This window comes from Cyclopterus lumpus, chromosome 12, assembly GCF_009769545.1.
Source record: "Cyclopterus lumpus isolate fCycLum1 chromosome 12, fCycLum1.pri, whole genome shotgun sequence".
Classification (NCBI taxonomy): domain Eukaryota; kingdom Metazoa; phylum Chordata; class Actinopteri; order Perciformes; family Cyclopteridae; genus Cyclopterus; species Cyclopterus lumpus.
In genome coordinates this window covers 11,664,077-11,682,041 of record NC_046977.1, presented here as the reverse complement: position 1 = coordinate 11,682,041, position 17,965 = coordinate 11,664,077, and the positions used below count along the sequence as shown (strand labels likewise).

The 17,965-nt window shown below is 39.3% G+C and overlaps 2 protein-coding genes across 3 annotated transcripts in view; both read right to left on the bottom strand.

Annotated features, from left to right (window-relative positions):
- The window catches only part of exd3 (exonuclease 3'-5' domain containing 3), a 36,120-nt gene extending 24,173 nt beyond the window's left edge, over positions 1–11,947 (bottom strand). The window contains exons 1-19 of one of the 2 annotated variants that reach the window (XM_034547188.1): positions 11,816–11,947; positions 10,519–10,578; positions 7,710–7,774; positions 6,701–6,862; positions 6,059–6,238; positions 5,905–5,958; positions 5,621–5,760; positions 5,425–5,531; positions 5,265–5,338; positions 4,148–4,186; positions 3,857–4,023; positions 3,448–3,601; positions 3,046–3,244; positions 2,845–2,954; positions 1,934–2,117; positions 1,626–1,768; positions 882–1,100; positions 654–707; positions 426–557 (exon numbers count right to left, since the gene is read on the bottom strand). In XM_034547188.1, the coding sequence (XP_034403079.1) occupies positions 426–557; positions 654–707; positions 882–1,100; positions 1,626–1,768; positions 1,934–2,117; positions 2,845–2,954; positions 3,046–3,244; positions 3,448–3,601; positions 3,857–4,023; positions 4,148–4,186; positions 5,265–5,338; positions 5,425–5,531; positions 5,621–5,760; positions 5,905–5,958; positions 6,059–6,238; positions 6,701–6,862; positions 7,710–7,774; positions 10,519–10,546 (2,211 nt within the window). In that variant the 5' untranslated portion in view covers positions 10,547–10,578; positions 11,816–11,947. The remainder of the gene's footprint in view (positions 1–425; positions 558–653; positions 708–881; positions 1,101–1,625; positions 1,769–1,933; positions 2,118–2,844; positions 2,955–3,045; positions 3,245–3,447; positions 3,602–3,856; positions 4,024–4,147; positions 4,187–5,264; positions 5,339–5,424; positions 5,532–5,620; positions 5,761–5,904; positions 5,959–6,058; positions 6,239–6,700; positions 6,863–7,709; positions 7,775–10,518; positions 10,579–11,815) is intronic. The other variant, XM_034547189.1, reaches the window with a different exon arrangement.
- A 1,259-nt stretch (positions 11,948–13,206) lies between these two features.
- On the bottom strand, positions 13,207–17,242 carry LOC117740601 (protein AMBP-like). The gene is made up of 10 exons (XM_034547093.1): positions 17,123–17,242; positions 16,077–16,219; positions 15,191–15,267; positions 14,969–15,085; positions 14,708–14,809; positions 14,428–14,483; positions 14,012–14,096; positions 13,706–13,873; positions 13,332–13,505; positions 13,207–13,232 (listed from the first exon to the last, which is right to left on the bottom strand). The coding sequence occupies exons 1-10, from the start codon at positions 17,240–17,242 to the stop codon at positions 13,207–13,209; spliced, it is 1,068 nt and encodes a 355-aa protein (XP_034402984.1).
- Positions 17,243–17,965: the final 723 nt, after the last annotated feature.

The window sequence follows — 17,965 nt, the reverse complement described above, 5'->3', positions numbered from 1 at the left end:
AAAAAGTAAAGTTGTTTTTTTAAAGCCCCTCTTCCCCATATCATATATTAATTCCTTCCTCTTTTTCTCTGTATTACATAAAACACCACAATCTATTTTCTCAGAAATCGGGAACTTAAAAAGCTTGGCAGCTTTTTATAACCACAGAAATATTGCTTGGTATTCATATTGCTTGTACTTCTCACTGATATAGGAACTCAAACGTTTTCCTCTTTTTTATTGAAAGCTGTTGTGTATAATCAGCTGATGGCATGAAACAGAAATGGAGATATGTGCTGATTTGTCTTTGGCTGGTGAACTTGTGACTCTGTACTCACTATTTCCCGATTTGAACACTTTGATAATCACTGGTCTTACCAGAACGACTAAAGTTTATAAACAGTACATTTAAAAAATACATTGAGAACTAGCGTGAATTTTCTTACCTGGCAGCGGCTGAATATATCACTGGGAGTGAGCTGGACGTTGAAGTGCCTGAGGACTCGCACAGCCTGGTCTCTGGCCTTTTCTGAACAGTCTAGGGACAGACAGCGACCCTCACCTACCTGGGACCGCAACTGTGGGCAGATAGAGGCAACACGTGTATACAAGCACACCAGGAACATAAACATGCACTTGCAGCATTTGTAGATTGTTCATTAGTTAGTACTTACACTTTGGAACGGTTGCCCACATGTGAGAATGAAGCGGCCTTCAGCTTGTGCTAACTGACATACAACAAGTACACATCAGAAAAAAAAACTAAAAACAAAACATAAATGCAATACTTGTATTATTGGATTGTATTATCTGAAATATGGTTATGTTGTTTGAGTTCTTCTTGTATGTGTTTATTGTGTATAAAAAGGTATGTGTGTCTTCAGCTTGGACCTCTAACTAACCTTTGCTGCTACTCTGTGATCATCAGTGTTCTCCAACATGATCACATCAACACCTAAACAGCGCAGGTACCTCCCAAGTCCCTGCAGCATGTTGTCACACACCACCCGCAACTGCTGGGGGGGCAGAGGGGGGATGTCTTCTGAGCACTTCTCGCCACACAGGAGGCCTTTCTCTGTGTTGGAGCTAGGGGGACTGACCCTTTGAGCCCCCTGACATTCCTAAATGGACAGAGACAATAATGTGATACTTAACTGATCCCCAAAGGGGATTTTCTTTTCATTTGCACCACAGTGCAGGGAGGTCAAAGCACAGGGGGAGCCATACAACTGCACCCCTGGAGCTGATAGAAACTTCTGAAGTGTCTCGGTCAAACACGTATTGTCCCTCTCTGCAGGTTAGATGCTCAAATCCAAGTACTTTCGTTTTTTCGATATTTTATTGTGTCACATGAAAGCTTAAAGCTCTTAAGAGTTGTTAAATGCAATAGCACAATAGTTAGTCAAATAAAAAATTGGTTGGATCCAAATCATTGCAGTCCGTAAAAGTTAAACACACATCAGAAATGATATCCCTGACAACGTTCTGCTGACCGAAAGGACAAGTCTAAATATTGGCCTCCTTAAGGATTAATTTACTTTAACATCCTACCTCGACCGAAAGGCATTTGGTATCAATTACAACCTCACAAAATATAATCCCTATCAACACAGCAATTTATGGAGAAATAGTAATTGACTTCTGACCTCTTTGCCATGGGCCTGTTTCTTGGTTCCACTCTTCTCTGGTTGGCTTGATGAGATGCTGCGCAGGTCAGCCGGTAGCCCAAAGTAAGCTGGGTTGCTGGAGAGGGCAGAGTACACATCCAGCAAACAGTAGGCGTCTGCCACTAGGAGGAGGTTAAGAAACAAGATAAGTAGAGGAAAAGGGGGTGAACTTATTGGTTTGCAGTTTGTCCATAAATGAGCAAATAATCTGTGGTACTCTATAATGAAACGAACTGCGACCAGCTGTCTCCCTGTCATTGTCTGTGTATGCATGCATAATATCTTACCTGCATATCTAATTTGGCTGATGCGCAGTGGCCGTTTTTCCCAGTGGGACATCTGCTCCGTCTTGTCGAGGGGCCTTCCCAGAACCTGTTGTACCAGCAGACTGAGGCCTTTCTCTGCAGAGTTCTTTCCTACCAGCACCTCTTGAGGTCCATTTTGAGTCCTATTGATCTTTCGGCGCTGGATCTGCAAAAGGCATTATAGTGAGAATGAAATCGCATAGTTCTTTGTTGAATAATCCTCACCCAAAGGTCCCATTTCCATGGTTGCAATTACAGCAACTCTATTTATTGAAAATGATCTAAAAATGTTTACAATGCATGCAATACATTTTTGTACTTTTAAACAGCCCCTTCCCTTGTGATGTTCAAAAACATTTATTGGATTCCTCACACCCTGCAACATGCAGGCTACTCCAGCATATGGTGAAGCAACATCATCAGTTACAGACCCATGTTGCCATTTTCACATTCCTGTCCACCACAGAGACTCCGAGCGTATAACTACATATATCTCAGGCAGACTACAGGGCCACAGCTGCAGCATGTACCCGAGTTATGACCATGCAAATGAAACACGGACCCAAATGTTACAATCCTCAGGTCCTGCAACCCTGATTCGAATGGGGTACAGTGGACCAGAATTTTACATCACCCCTTCGGTACAAATTATTTTTGTGATATGGAGATAGAAACACAAAGCCAATTTTCAGGCACCCAATTTTTATGTTAAAAAAACAATTGAATTAACTATGACACCAATCTTACGAATCAAGACCAGAATTAAGTTAAACATTACACTCCTACAAATTTAAGAAGCATGACGCTCTAAAAAGGTATTTTTTATTATCACTAAAAGACAAACTGTAGGATTACATTTAGAAGAAATTTGTATGAAGTTATGTGAATGTTACCTTTTGGTGTACATTAAGAAGATCAAGCATCGCCTCCATCTTCAATGGCTCCTCTATAAGCTGGTGCCAGGTGGCTATGAGACTCTTGAGATCCCCTGACATACCATAACCTGAGAGAGAAGAAAGGAGAAATGGTAGAGACAGAAGTATAAACAAACACTTAGATGTATTTGATTGAACCTTTGTAAAGTATCTTCTTACCCAGTTTAAGGATGTTTCTTTCGGAGAACAAGGTCTGAATGAAAATAATAGTATCTGGGTGATGACGGAACCCATTTGCACAAAGGTCTAATAAGAAAACCTGGTCCAAAACGGCAAGCTGTATCAGGGCAACCTGCTGAGTTGAGATACAGCCAAACGTGGGCTGCCACTCCATGTCAACTCCTATGATACCACCCTCCTAAGAAAGGATAAAGACAGGGATTGTAAAAATAAATGAATGAATAAAGAAATGATTTACAATCATATTTTTTAAGTTGCTATCCAATGGATGGATATATATATATATATATATATATATATATATATATATATTCATTAATGGTTGAAAATAAGTTGTGAAAACAAAACCTTTTTGAAAATCAAGTATTTGGTTCTCTGTACCTTCAGCACAATGCTACGACATCTCCGAAGAGCTTCCGGCGAGTCCACAAAATGAACCTTGTCTTTGGTGAGCGGTACCTGGTAGAAGTTCTGACAGTGAGACCGAGATGGTCTCCACTCCTCAGGTTTTGCTGAACCACTCGGACCTATCTGTCTGAGCAGAGGCGTGTGTGCGTTTTTTGCGAGTGTGCACATTAAAAAGAGACAACGAGTGGGGAGAAAAAAGAAAGAAAACGCAACATCAGCCAAAGCAGAATGAAAGTGGATCGATAACATTAGAGATACAGAGAAAGACAACAGAGTGACATGAAATGTAAAGGAAGAGGATGTGGCGAACAAAACTTGTGCGTGAAAACTCTGAGGCTGTTGCATAATAGGATGTGTGTATGCATAACTATAATCAACTCACTGTTGCTCAGGCGGTAGACTCTGCTGCATTTCCCATATGGACCAGGGAAGTCGATTTTTGGGGATGTTGTATCTCAGTGACCACTGAGAGGCTTTATGAAGACCACAATACTTCATCAACATCTCCACCAACTGGATCTGTAGCTCAAAGTCATCTGCCACGACGTACTATAGATACATCATACACATACAAAAAACACACATTCACTTAAAGAAGTCACATAGAACACATCCTAAATATTTTCTGTACACTTATATACAGTACAGTACACACATACAGTACAACACATACCTGTACGTGGTCACTCCAGTTCTCATCGGTCATGCTTTTCTAAAATAAAGTACAAAACACAAATAAATAACGAGTACACAATGGGTATCACTACTTAATTATATAACTGGGAAATCTGACTCCAATATTGTCTTTTCCATAATGTGACATTGTTGAAATAACCACACATTTACAAACAAGTCCTTGCTCAACACGTCTGACAGTGAGACTTTATTCATCAAATAATTGTTGATTACAGCAAACTCTTGTTAAGTGCCTGTAAAATGTATTTACTGATAAAGTTAGTTAAATAAATACTTAATACTACATTGTATTTGTTCTATTTGTCAACCACAAACGTACGAAAACCTTGAATGCCTCCATCTGCTCATGTTTTTAGAAACAGTCACACGGTAAAATCACTTGAGTTTCCACTGAAATCTGTTACCAGCTTTTATTGGCTAAAACCGGAGAAAAAATGACTTTTGATTAGTGATTCAAGTTGACATGAGTATTAAAACAGCAACACGAGATCTGAGTAGAAAAACATAACATTGTGAATAAATACTTCTCAGACAAAAAGGTTGCCCATTCTTTTTCTTTCCTTTTCATATTTAATGAAACTGTATAGACCTAATACAAATAAATAACTGCATTTCTCACTGTATAAATATTGAAATACAGCTTATCTAATTTTGTAATGATTTTGTGGTTAAATAACTTTCATAGCACTCTATATGAACCAGCTAGGCTTGAATTAACCCTGCGATTTATTTCTGAGAATGTTTTCTCTTTCTTCAATGCATATCAAACTCACCTCACATTTTGTATTATCCCAGACATTCCTCACAAGAACTAGTCTGACAGATCATGCACTGCTTTTAAAGTTCAGAGTACAATCTTAAAATCAAATAAAAAAGACATATAGGTGTAGTATAAGAAAAAGAAACCTAAATTTACAAATTTTCTTTCAACTGTAGGAAGCAATAAAGTGTATATATGGACAGAAAACAACAAAGGATGCGTGTCCTCGTCATTAATTTGTACTAGCTAAAAATGCATATCCCTGACTATAAGCCTGCTTGATTACCTGATATATAATATGATGCTAAAATAAGAAGCCTGCTTCATCACTTGCCTCCACAAACCTCTTGTACATGAGGAAACGTAAAGAGTCCAATCTCCTCTTGTGCAGAGCATTGGGACACAGACCTGAGTCAGAAAGACAAGATCACAATTATTTCTGCCCGAGGTGTACACCCACAAATGAACCACTCCACCCGCGCCCAGTCACACACCTTGGTCTATGTGGAATTTCTCCATGAGTCTGAAGACATGTTTGGTGAGCATTTTGGGCTGAATCTGGCTCATGCCCTGTTTGGTTACAGAGAAGTGAGGGAACCGCCTGTGGAGTACAGACACAACCATGAGTTCATACACTGATGCTGACATGCATACTGCAGGTTCCCATAGGTTCCAACACATGATCCATACTTGTATATCTCTTCCTCACTGAAGTAGGGGTGGCACCACGAGTCTAGCAGTGTGACCAGTTGTTGTTCTAGATCATTGTGGCCCGTGACGAAGGCCTCTGCCATGGCCAACTTATTTTGCAAGATTAGTGGTACACACATCTGCAGAAGAAAATTGAAGATGGAAACTTGTTAGAGATTCCATTTTGAAAAGTTCGGACCTCACATTTCTTAAGTATGCTTATTTATTCACTAGCTGTGAATTAAGGCTGCACAGACATGTCTGCAGGAAATATTTGATCTCACCTCCACCATATTCAGTTCTTTCTGTAACTTCAGCTTTATGCTGAGCACTGCTGCCTGTGAAAAACATAAATTATAAATCAGTGCAGAGACGAATGTTTTCGTCTGAAATCTTTCTGGCATGTTTAATAATGTTAACATCAAAAGGGGGACTCACCTCTTTGTAGCAGTGGAGAGCCTGCAGCTTCATAATGTTCGATCGGAGAATGGCTGGATCCAGGGAATTGAGTTGGTAGATGTGAATGAGATTGTCTACAAAGCTGGGCTGGGTATCTGTCATTAAGCTCAGAGCTCGCTGCTGAAGTGCTTGGTGTTCTAGGAGTAAGCTCAGAGTCACCTGAAAATAATAATATATTAATAAATAAAAGAAAAAAATATATACGTAGATATATATTAAAACAAAACAAAAAAAATAAAATATATATATATATATATATCTAAAAGAAACTAGAGAATAGAAAGAAGAGCCTAACATAAAGCAATACTTGTTGCTGACAGAATTCTGGAACAAAGTCCCTCATGAGACAACTTAGGAACTATTGGATCTAATGTTGCTGTTGTATGAGGATGTGGTTATACAAATTACTCATTAAAAAAGATACCTGTAACAATAATTGTCTGCAGGTGGCACACGTGTGAAAACATTTTTTCGGCATGTGTACTAAACTGCTGAAGCCGGTTGGACTTGTACTGTACAAGGGCTGATGTGTCTAGAAATGCAGCTTTGACACTGATGGAACTGCAACTCTGCGGTTCATTTCTTTAGTTTCAAAAGGTTTGGTTGATAATTCTTGTTTACCTGAGGATGTTCCTTCATCCATGTTTGGAATTCCATGAGGATGTGAAGGCCGAGGGTGTGGCTCCGACCCTTCTGTTTTCCTGGACAGCCCTCCAGGATTGTTAGCAAAGCCTCCAGAGGCTCAGACAGCTTTGAAAATCCCTGGATGGCTGCCAAATGTAGCTATGGGGGGAGAAAGGGAAGGTAGTAGTGTGAATTAAAGCCAAAATGTACGAGAAGGGAAAGGTAAATGTATAAAATGTCACAGCATAATCGTCTTTTTAATCTTGATTTTAGGTGGATGTATTTCAATCTGAACCCTGAGCATCATTCATATTTCAGCCACACGGTATTAATTGACAATTAAACACAATGTCATTCAAGATGGTCTCCTTCATTTGTGTGCAAAACAAAGTTGTTTTAGTTTGGAACTAAAACAACTTCTTCGCCATTATTTAAATATAAAAGTGTGTGTAAGAATTGTGAATTTTTAAAAGAACATTTTTGTGAAAAATTGTCTCAGAGTGACCTATTCATGAAGAACCAACTGTGCAGTAAACCTGTTTCTATAAATGTGAATAGTACATGAGTCCAAGTTGTTGATAAAATGAATAAATGAATAGCCGAAACACAGGAGCCGGTGAAGACAAACGGCTCACTTCCCTCGCTGCGCCCAACAGACGCAGAGGCTTGTAAAGAATGCACACTCTGGCATTAGAAACTTCCGACACAAGAAAATAATATCTGTGTGAGAATGGCTTGCGCTCCGTCTTAATTTGCAAAACAGATGTCATCCACTCAATATCCTCCTCACACAGATCTCAAGTTCATTCAGTGCAACGCAAATTCCTTCCTCATACTGACAGACACTCTGGTTTCCTCATTAACGTGTACACACACACCAGATCTCTCTCTCTCTCTCTCTCTCTCTCTCTGACACACACAGACTCCATCTTTCTACCTTTGTCAAAACACACACACTCAAAATTGCTAGTGTGGAATTGGCACACGCTCTGAAAGTGACCCTCACCGTCTGCAGATCTTTCCGGTTCCATAGCTCGAAGAGTTGGTCTCTCAGCACGGCAGGGTCAAGACCTGGGGGGATCACACCACACACACGCATAGATGAGGTGGGGTTTCACGGTGACCTTTGACCTCTATCAACCTGTCAAGAAATCAAACCTATGAGCCTTGAAAGTATTTTGGGGGTTTGAAATATATATATAATGGCTATTACCTTGTAAATAAAAGTTTGGTTCCAGAAAAAACGCAATACTGATTTGCCCTTGCTCATAATTACTGGTCATGTTAATAAAAAGTCAAACTTTGTCTTGACATAACTTGTTTTGTGTCCAAGCTAAATCTTAGCTTACAGGTAATGTGATACACTAGAAATATTGTTATTTAACTGAGTAGTCATAATGTCAAATATTATTTCTTTAACAGGCATAGCAGAGCAGCCATAACATTGGATTAACAGCTGAGGCTGGTTGGATAGTAGAGGAACCGGGCATTAGCTCTGCATTCCAGTTGAATCGGCAGCCGAAATACTCTAGAGAAGACTCTCGGGGCAAATTTTTTGGAAAGCCATGGTGAGTAAAAGAGCCCAGAAACAAGAGGAGATGTAAGCATGCTTCCACGTTTTGTGTCTATCTGCCTGTGCATGTGTTCCACTTAGACTTCCCAAAAGCTCCAGCTCTTTCTCTGTCGCTCATGCTGTGTGGGCTTTACCATACCTGCCCCCTCCCTCTTCCCAGGGCTAGTTTTCCTGTTCTCCTCTCCCTCCCTGCAGCAGCCTCTCTCGATTTTGTCTCGGATTTCCCCAGGAAAGGGCTATGTGGTGGTCATGGTGTAAAAAATACAACCTTCCTGATGCATAGCCTGGGAAAGTAGACCAAAAGAGCTCTCCCTCTCTCTGTGTTGGCCTCTTTCTTTACTGCCTCTCCTGGCTTGACATTTTCAGTCTCTTTCATGTTGCCTCTTAAACATTAACTTTACCTGCCTGAGAATATATCTTCTACATTTGTCTTATAGCTGCACCCTCTCTACTTCAACTTGTTATTTCAGTGACTATGCTTCTCTTTGATTTGCCAATTCTATTTCACTCCCATGCTCATTATGTACAGACCTCATTGGCCTCCTCCCTGGTTAGATTGACTGTTTTTTTGTGTCTCAATGTAAAAACACACAGTGATTTGATAAATAGTCTCCTCTTTGCCAAAACCAGAATACTTTCTACTGTCACTGGGTCAAGGCACTTTAAAAAACTTTACTTGTTGCATGTTATGGCCAATTAAGTGCACATCATGCATTCTCTACATTAGTACCAGTCACTTTTAAAAATGTGTATTAGTTTCTGATTTGTGTCAATGCATTTCCCATCTTCCAGATAATACCTGCTTTTTCAAATAGTTTCCTCTTGATATAAAAATCTATTTCCAGTTCGAAGAAGTTGCTTTTCAACTCATCTTAATGGCTGTAATATCTGCTTTTCTTTTTGTAAAATATACTTAGCTTTTGCATGGCAATACAGAACTGGCTTTTAAAATCAACCTACTCTTCAGTATCTCACCATGGGGCCACAACTTTGACAGCAACATCACAGAACGCTATGGAGAACAGCCAACAGCATAGAAGACTGGATATGTAGCAAATGGGACATGCAAAAACACTGCAATGGTCCTCTGAAAGGTCCTTTAATTTCAAGAATTTGAATAGCTACAGAGTTTCCTTTGCTTTTCTCCGTGGTTCTCCGATTATACACCCCACTCCAGTCCATTCATCCCACTGACGAACACGCGTACGTGCACAGGGACTCACACAAACAGCACAACCCACTTCAGTGTCACTGTTTGTGAGGAGAGGTGAGGAGAGGAGGGGAATGTGGAGCATGCAGCTTCTTTAGAGTTTTGGCTGGGGGATGAATGACAGAGTTGGAGACTCCCCATTCATTGCAACATAATAACCTCCATCATCACCATATACAAATACACGGACACACATACAGTACATGCACTCATTCACCTTCGGGAGGGTGACTGTTTTTCTTTATTTTCTTTAGCACAAGATCATTTGAAATATGAGAAAACACTGGATTTAAACCAAGTGGCTTTTAAGGTAATAATACACTATCCTAAACTCCCATTCTTACAAAACAATACACATTTCACTTCAATGTCAGTAAAATGAGATAGAGATTAAATCTACAGGCAGGTTGAAGTTCCTGTTGCCAGGCAGCTGCCAAAATAAAAGAAACACAAGGATCAAGTGTCTAAATGGGGCATTTGGTGTCCCTACAGCCACCAGAACAGCTTCAGTGTGACTTGGCAGAGGTTGTGCATGTGGCTCAACTCCACTGGAAGGATGCCACAACATTCTTCTATACGTACTTCTCTCCTTTTGTATTATGTAGTAGGAGCTGGAAAAAACCTTTCAACAGGTGCTAAGACATAATCTTGAAAGTGAAGAGAGTACAAGCACTGGCAGAATTTGATGCTTGTTAAAGCAGTGTTTGCATGTTAATTACCTCTCCAGAATTGACTACAACTTCTCCAAATGTGGACTGGCACATACCTACAGACTCTACAGGGAAATGTGATGATGCTGATATCATTAGACACCCCAAGAGCTCGCTGTGTTAAGCGAACTAATGTTGCTAATAAACGTGTATATATAGTTACTGAGATGAGTCAAAGTTAGTAACTACACAGTGGCAACACATTTATACTTTAGAAAACAGTTTGTTTGTTGGAACTTTAAATGTAATCTATAAAAAGACCTGGGGTTTCATAGTTAAGTAAACGCTACATTTAACCCCCATTTAAAACTGTGATACATACCCACTGCCCCTGGAGTCATATGGTTCATTTCTGTCCACAGGATGGTGTGCTGCTGTCACTCTGTTGAGGAAGGCACACAAAACAACACTGATATGAATAAGACCACCACATTTGGTCAAATATATTGAAAGGAATATATTGAAAGGAAAGAAAATCTGTATTTATGCACCATGAATGTAAAGCAAATGCTCTGAGCCGGTTGGCCAGGATACAATAACCTACACACAACTTTGTCCAAAGGGTAAGCAGCAGACTGAGAAAGGGCAAGATACCAGCTGGGTAAGAGACTTGATTTCAGGCTGAGGATGTTTTTTTTAGGCCTGTTGTGTGGTTCTATCTCCCAGTCTGAATGCCTGCAGGCTTATTTAACCCGTTGAATCATAAGAATATTTCTGTTTAAAGCCTCTGATCAAATAAATAATTAGTTTTTTCTTCATTTCTTCATTCTTTGGAAGATTTCGTGAAAACGTAGCGACAGCCGTCTGAAGAATCAAACATATATATATAACATAACACTTACATGTTAACAATGGCAATAGATTGGGCATTGGTGATCAAGTGTTGAAATATGTATATTTCAAAAAAGAAGGTTTAATGTCATAACACTTTGATACAGCGCATTAAAAAGCCAATTCATTTGACAACATTACATGAGAACATTCATAAGTACTCACACCAGCCTGTCTGGCACCAACAGAATATACTTATCTATGACTAAGAATTTTAGGAATGTAGTTGAAATACTAACTTGGACAATTGTTGAAATGAGTCAAATAGAGAGAACAGGGTCCGTAAGATACATCCATGTGTCTTACAGCATTACCTTTTACCGGCCTAACGCTAAATGTGGCTTTGATGCAGCACTATGAGGGGAATATTAAGGGTAGAAGCACCTTCTCTCAGGGGATGGAGGAAGAGAAGAAGCAGATTGTGTTGTGTAAATGATCCTCTAGCCCCACCTAGCGGTAACACAACACATACTACTTCCCGAGTGCTTGATTTCATGCTACGTGTTAGCAAACATGAGCTCGTCCGACACAAACAAATCACGCCAGTCGAGTGCCGACACATGTTGCGCGTGCGGACCTCCGACTTGCTCGGTCTGTTTCTGATTGTAAGCGCAAAGACAATGGCGCTAGGTTAGTTTGGCCAGGGAATTGTTCTGGTTAGCTCGTGACTGACTAGCTCGAGCCTCAGTTGCTCAACAACACACAGTCGACTTTATTTGTTATTGTGTTGACAAGCGAATTCCTATTGAATTACGCGAATGAAACGTTATCGATACAAATGGACTCACCATGTGCTACTTTCTCCCAGTTTACCAGCTATCGTCAGGTAGACTACAGTTCCGTTACCTTAACGCTAGCTACGTACATCTGTTGAGTTTGTGGGCAACAGTCAAACGTGTGTTTTTCGCCCTGCGCGAGGGAGCACAGGAAAATCTCGCTCTCACATTGAGCGCAAACTAGGATTTATTCTCAAGGATTTACAGACAATGACTACCGAAACGTGTCATACTCGAGCAGCAAACATCGATGACAACACTGTCAGAAATCTGTTGGATGGAGTTTATCGGGAGCCGTAAACACGATGTAGGTAAAGCTGCCTGTAATTTCTCACTGAGGGCAACAAAGTCCATATCATTCTTGTTTTCATTGGACGCTGTCACGCAGGCTAGAAGTGCCGAGGCCTGGACGATGAACACGGAGCACACTAGTTTTCTTTCACATATTTAGTTTTTTGCCCCACATAACCCGAAAAGAATAACTAAACAAAAATAATAAAAATTATACCATTCTGTTTAATACAAAATGTAATTTTGAAACAGTCTTGATCTGAAAACAACAATACCATCCTGCAGAAATGTTACAGTATTAAAACAGACATGTGGCTTGAAAGAACACGCCTGCTATTCCCTGTTGATTTAAAGAACGCATGCAATTAAAACAAGTATACCATGTATTCCACAAACACTGCAAGATCGTTCATATTTTATGAAACAAACCAAACTGAAATACAAATGTCTCCTTCGCAAGTACATTTTTACTAAGCACAAACAAATAAATAGGAAGGAATTATATCCAAATAGGGGAGTAATGTTATTTTAGTAATTTTTATATATATATATATATATATATATATATATATATATATATATATATCACCACATATATCACTTAGGCCCCCTCTCTTTTATTCTGATGTAGATATTTAAACCAGTAGTTTTAATATGAACTATAGGAGTAACCTTGTCTACTCATGGTCAGAGCATGGTATCAGTTTGTTGTCAATATCTGAAATAACTTTAATGACCTTCCATTTATCCTTGCTAAAAACATGTGATGTCACGGCTGTACAATAGTCTACTTATATGTGATGATACAACTGATAGCTTGTAGAGAAACTGAAAGGGAGCATGTCCAGGTTTTTGCATCATTTTTGTGTCTATTTAGGGTTGCCAGGAAGCAACTGCATTAGCAGAAACAAATGGGCTAATAACAGTAACAAAGAAGAAACACCAGCCAGTGAGTTATGACTTGTTTTATTTGTGATCTGTTGTGATATAACGTCACATATTCTGTAAGTGCTGAGACAAAATCATGTTTCTCTAATGTGCGCCTTTTGTGATGCTGCCTCAAGTTGCATCGCTGTATGATAAGTTCAGCTGAGCAGCAATGTTTCCTCAGCTCAGTTTGCCTTCAGAAGTTCTCCCTCTGGAAATGATACAAAATACACAACATGTTTTTAATCATGTGCTAGTGGAGATATAGTGTGTATTGTTTGTGGGTTTTATATTTCCTTCATGAACTCACCATCATTCTGTACCCCGCAGTACTCGTCACACTCTGCTTTTCTGTAGAACTTGTTGGCATTGCCCTGGCAGAAGCCTTGTTTGTAGGGCACGCACAGACCGACGGTGGAGTCGAAGGCCCAGATGGGTGGCTGGCCTGTGCAGGGTTGGGCCACCATGGGCAGACGGCACACAGCTTGGGAGACAAAACATATTTCCATGTATTCAAAGAGACATCTTTTATCATTTCACAGCTGAGGGGAAAAATGATCAAATGTAAAAAACAACAACTGTGCACTGACACAGAATAAACTGATGTTGTGCAACATATTGATGCTGCATGTATTGTATAATCCTCCCATATGCGGATGTTGTTTTTCGTATTTCATTCCTCACCCTCAGTGCGACATCTCTGCAGACACTCTCTCTCGTTTTCAAAGTTGTTCTGGTTGCCCAAACACCCTCCGTACTTGAAGAGTTGACAGCTCATTGAGGAGGAGTTGTAGTAGTAACGCTGGTGCATCCCAAAACATGGTCCTGTTTCTGGTGCTGTGTTACAGGACTCTGGGAGAGAAATAGCACGAGGAAGGATAGACAGCCATTATTTGGAGAATCAGAATCAGGATCTTACATCTTACATTCAACATACATACATACATACATTTTCATGACTGTGCTATGCTATGAAAGTGGACCACTTACCGGTTCCATTGAAAAGAACTGCAGGGTCACCAGAACCCTCATCGTCTTCGGTCACCAAAGAAGGCACCAGGTTTCTCTTCATCCGCTGTATTACCAACAGACTCAGTTAGAGATACAAAGACACCTGAACCCCAAATATTTCACTTAAATGTGTTTTTAAAATCCTTTGAGACAGCTACACAACTCAGAACTACATTATAGTTGTTGTAGGATTTAATTAGAATAGTAACATTATAGATGTAACAACATGAAATGCACTGTCCACATTGAGGCACTCTGAAAGGGACCTTTTTTACAATGAGCCCTTTTATTTATTACTTGCAGAATGTGTACATTCTGGTGCGAACAAATATATATACTTTTACTTGATCCCTCAATCATAGTTTGCTCTGAATTCTGTACAATCGTTCGAGTACCTGAGGCTCAGGCTGAGTTGACGTCGCTGCTACAAACTCTCCAAGAACACAGTCTCCTGCGAAGATTTTAAATTAAAACACATCATAGACACCCTTACAGACAAACAATGTTTGTTTTATTGCGCTTATGTTTTATATTTGTATGCTGCAAAAATAAATTTCCTGTTTCATGCACAGTGACGGTAAAATCTCCCACCAGATATCGTCATCTCTCATTCAAATATCTAATCATAATGAACGGTCTGTGCAAGTACAGTAAATGTGATAATCTGTGTTGTACCTTTATCCTGCCTAATAACAACATTGTCCTCGGTCATTCCATGTTCTCCGACCAGTGTTTTGAAGTCATCCAGCACAGTGTCTCTCACAGCCTTAGTTCGACCTGAAGAGGAAGAGGAATTCAGATGAAGCAGAAGCGAAAACTTTAACATGATGTAAATGGTTTGATTAAAATTTATTCATGCCCAAGAAGATGGTCTATCTTAACATACATGAGGCGTAATCGAATACTTGAGATGTTAGAGTGAGAGTGTCCACTCACTGTAAAGCTTTACGGAGATGGTCTTCTCGCCAGATGTTTTCACTTTGCTCATCATCACTATCGCATACTCATCGTAGTTTGTGTGTACCACGTAGGCGTCCACGTCTGCGTCCCACTCTGTGGAAAGGACAGAGGAGATCATTATACCTGTATAAACTTCATGGACAAAAGTAACTGAACAGGGAGCTGTGTCACTGCAGGGCTAAACAGATGGAGACGTACTTTGAAGATGGTAGGTGAACCGTCCTGGTGTGGTGGTCAACTCATAGTCCACATTGATCTCCTTGCATGCTCCTTCTCTGCACACATACAACATATAAGACGTGCTATGTATTTCATATATTGGATGTGTCTATAATACACAGTAGGCCCTGTCACCTTTAAATGTTACCAATGATGGAAGATTAGTCAGAACTTTGAGTTCAGTAAAAGTAGCAATACCACAATGTTAAAAACTCTCTGTTGCATGTAAAGGTTCTGCATTACATTAGTACCAGAAGTAAAAGTACTCAGTATGCAGAATGGCCCATTCCAGAATAATATCTAAATCATCGCTAATAATTATACTGCATTAATGTGTAAGTATCACCAATGTTGTGGGGCTAATCTGAACCATGTTACATACTATCCATTAGCCTGATCTGTAATAATTCATCATCGTTTATTTGTAAATATACTTAAAAATACTTAATATACTTAGATATGTGAAACTGACTAATAAAAACAGTGAAGTTCAATATTACCACTTGAAATGTAATAGAGAAATAGTGGCAGAGAATATAAAGTAGAAGTACCCCAAAACTTTACTTAAGTTAATTTCCACCATTGGATTTTGCACTTTGGATACTGTACTGAGATATTGTCGGACCAAAACACTGCCAGGATTAGCCAATCTGTGTTCAGTATGAGTTACCCAATATATGTATTCAGTAATTACACATTAATTTTTTTTCCTCGATATCTCATTTAGGAAACACATTTCCTAAAATGTTTTAAGGACAAGATTCAAACAGTGAAAAAAAAATGGTTTACATTAGTCTGTTGGTGTGTACGCGTGTGTTTGTGTGTACGTGTGTGTAAATGTGACATGCATGCACTTCCTACAAACCTCAGCATTTGTTGAGTCGCCTTGAGTTTGCCTTCAGTGGCGCTGGTCTGCAGAACTAGTTTACCAATGGCTGCATCTCCCTTTCTAAGTTGGATATTGGGACATGTGCTTGCCATAGCAACATCATACCATGTTCCCAAAATCTGTTAGAAAAAGGTACCGTCATGTGTTAATGAGTAATAATACACATACAAACTACAATTGCAATGGGGACTGACATTTGTTTTTAACTCACTTAATTTAAAGAAAAAACTGAAAGTGAAATAAAAGATGCAATAAAAGTAACATATTTTACTATAGACATAAAGCTCATTAGAATACATCTCACAATAAAATTAAACTTCAGTACACAAAATCTCCCTTCACACAGATGATGTAACACTTACTCATGTGGGCTTAATGAACTTGTACTTGACTTTTCCTCTATGTAACTGAAATGGTCGTTTCAGTTTTGATTTTCTATTCTTAATTTTTAGGTCATTAATATAAAAAGTTCCACTGCCCTGTCTGCTAAAAACAAATTGCATTGTGATTTATGTTTTGAGGCAAACATATTTTGTTGTGGTTTACATTTGCTTTTGACGTATTACAAATTAGCTTAAAATGAGTGCGCTGAGCTCAGGGTGCTCGGGGCTATCGCCCAAGAGACTGCTGTTTGTGTCCGGTTTGAATAACATGCTTGTGTTGCATTTAAGTTTAGTTAAGTTTCAATTGCGTAGTAATTTTAAGCCAAACCATGGTGTTTTTCACTAAACCTAACAAAGTAATCTTGTTGAATTTATTTTTGTTTAAAGTTACGACGTCAACAATGCAATTCAAACTGTTTAAAAACGGACTAATCCAGGAGAAAATACATGTATGTATTAATGGTAATGTAATATTCTAGGACAGAGGGTTGGCCTGACAGATGATGAAAGATCGAATCCCAAAAAATATGAAATACACGTTATTAATCTAAAACAGAAAAGGGTGGAAAAGAGAGCCTTTTACTTCTTTATACTGAATGTATGAGTTCACAACAACACATGCAAGTTTGCAGAACTCACCCGGGCCAGATCAAAGTTCTCCTGCGTAGGGTAGAGAGGCTCTGGGAGAACAGGGACCCCCTGAAGGGTCCAGGACCATCCCAGGACCAGCAGGGGAACCAGAACCACTGCTTTCTGCATCCTATCAGTCTATCCACTCGTCTGTGAGGACTGATGACTGAAGCGCTGAATCCTAGGAAAAGTGTCTCCTCCTCAATGTTTCTTACCTCTTTCAACCCTTCCAATGGGGAAGGGCATTGACCTTTGTGTTGTGTGCAGGTTACTCACTCCCACAGACAAGCAGAAAGCAAACAAGTGAAAGAGCAAAGTTATGCTCTCTGTCTCTCACTTTGTGCGCCGACTTGCTGCTGACACATTGGACCTTGGACAAGAGTTCTTGCAAAATCAATAAATCAATACCTGCTATTCATGAAACTACTGAGTAACATGATATTGTATCACATATAATGTATGTGTTATATATACACGTTTATTTTTTTTGGAAGAAAGAACAATTCTCTCAGATACTGTAAGCACATCATATTTTATAATGCTGTTGGATGACTTTATATGGACAAATCATTTCCACATTTAGGTATATAGTTATAGCGTCAAGAAGAATTGCATTCTCTTGCTCGGCCTCAGATATTGCTTTCATCCAAAGAGCATTTGTCGTTTTTGCATTAGAAGGACCCACAGCGAGTTCACTCCATGAATCCTTAAAACATAGATAATCAACAACGAGAGAGAAAGAGTAAGAACGTTAACTTTAACCAATCAATCTAAATAATTCATATTGCTCCCAAAAAGATATCAATATTTTTTTTATCACGATGAAATTCAAATTCTTAATGGTTCCTGATA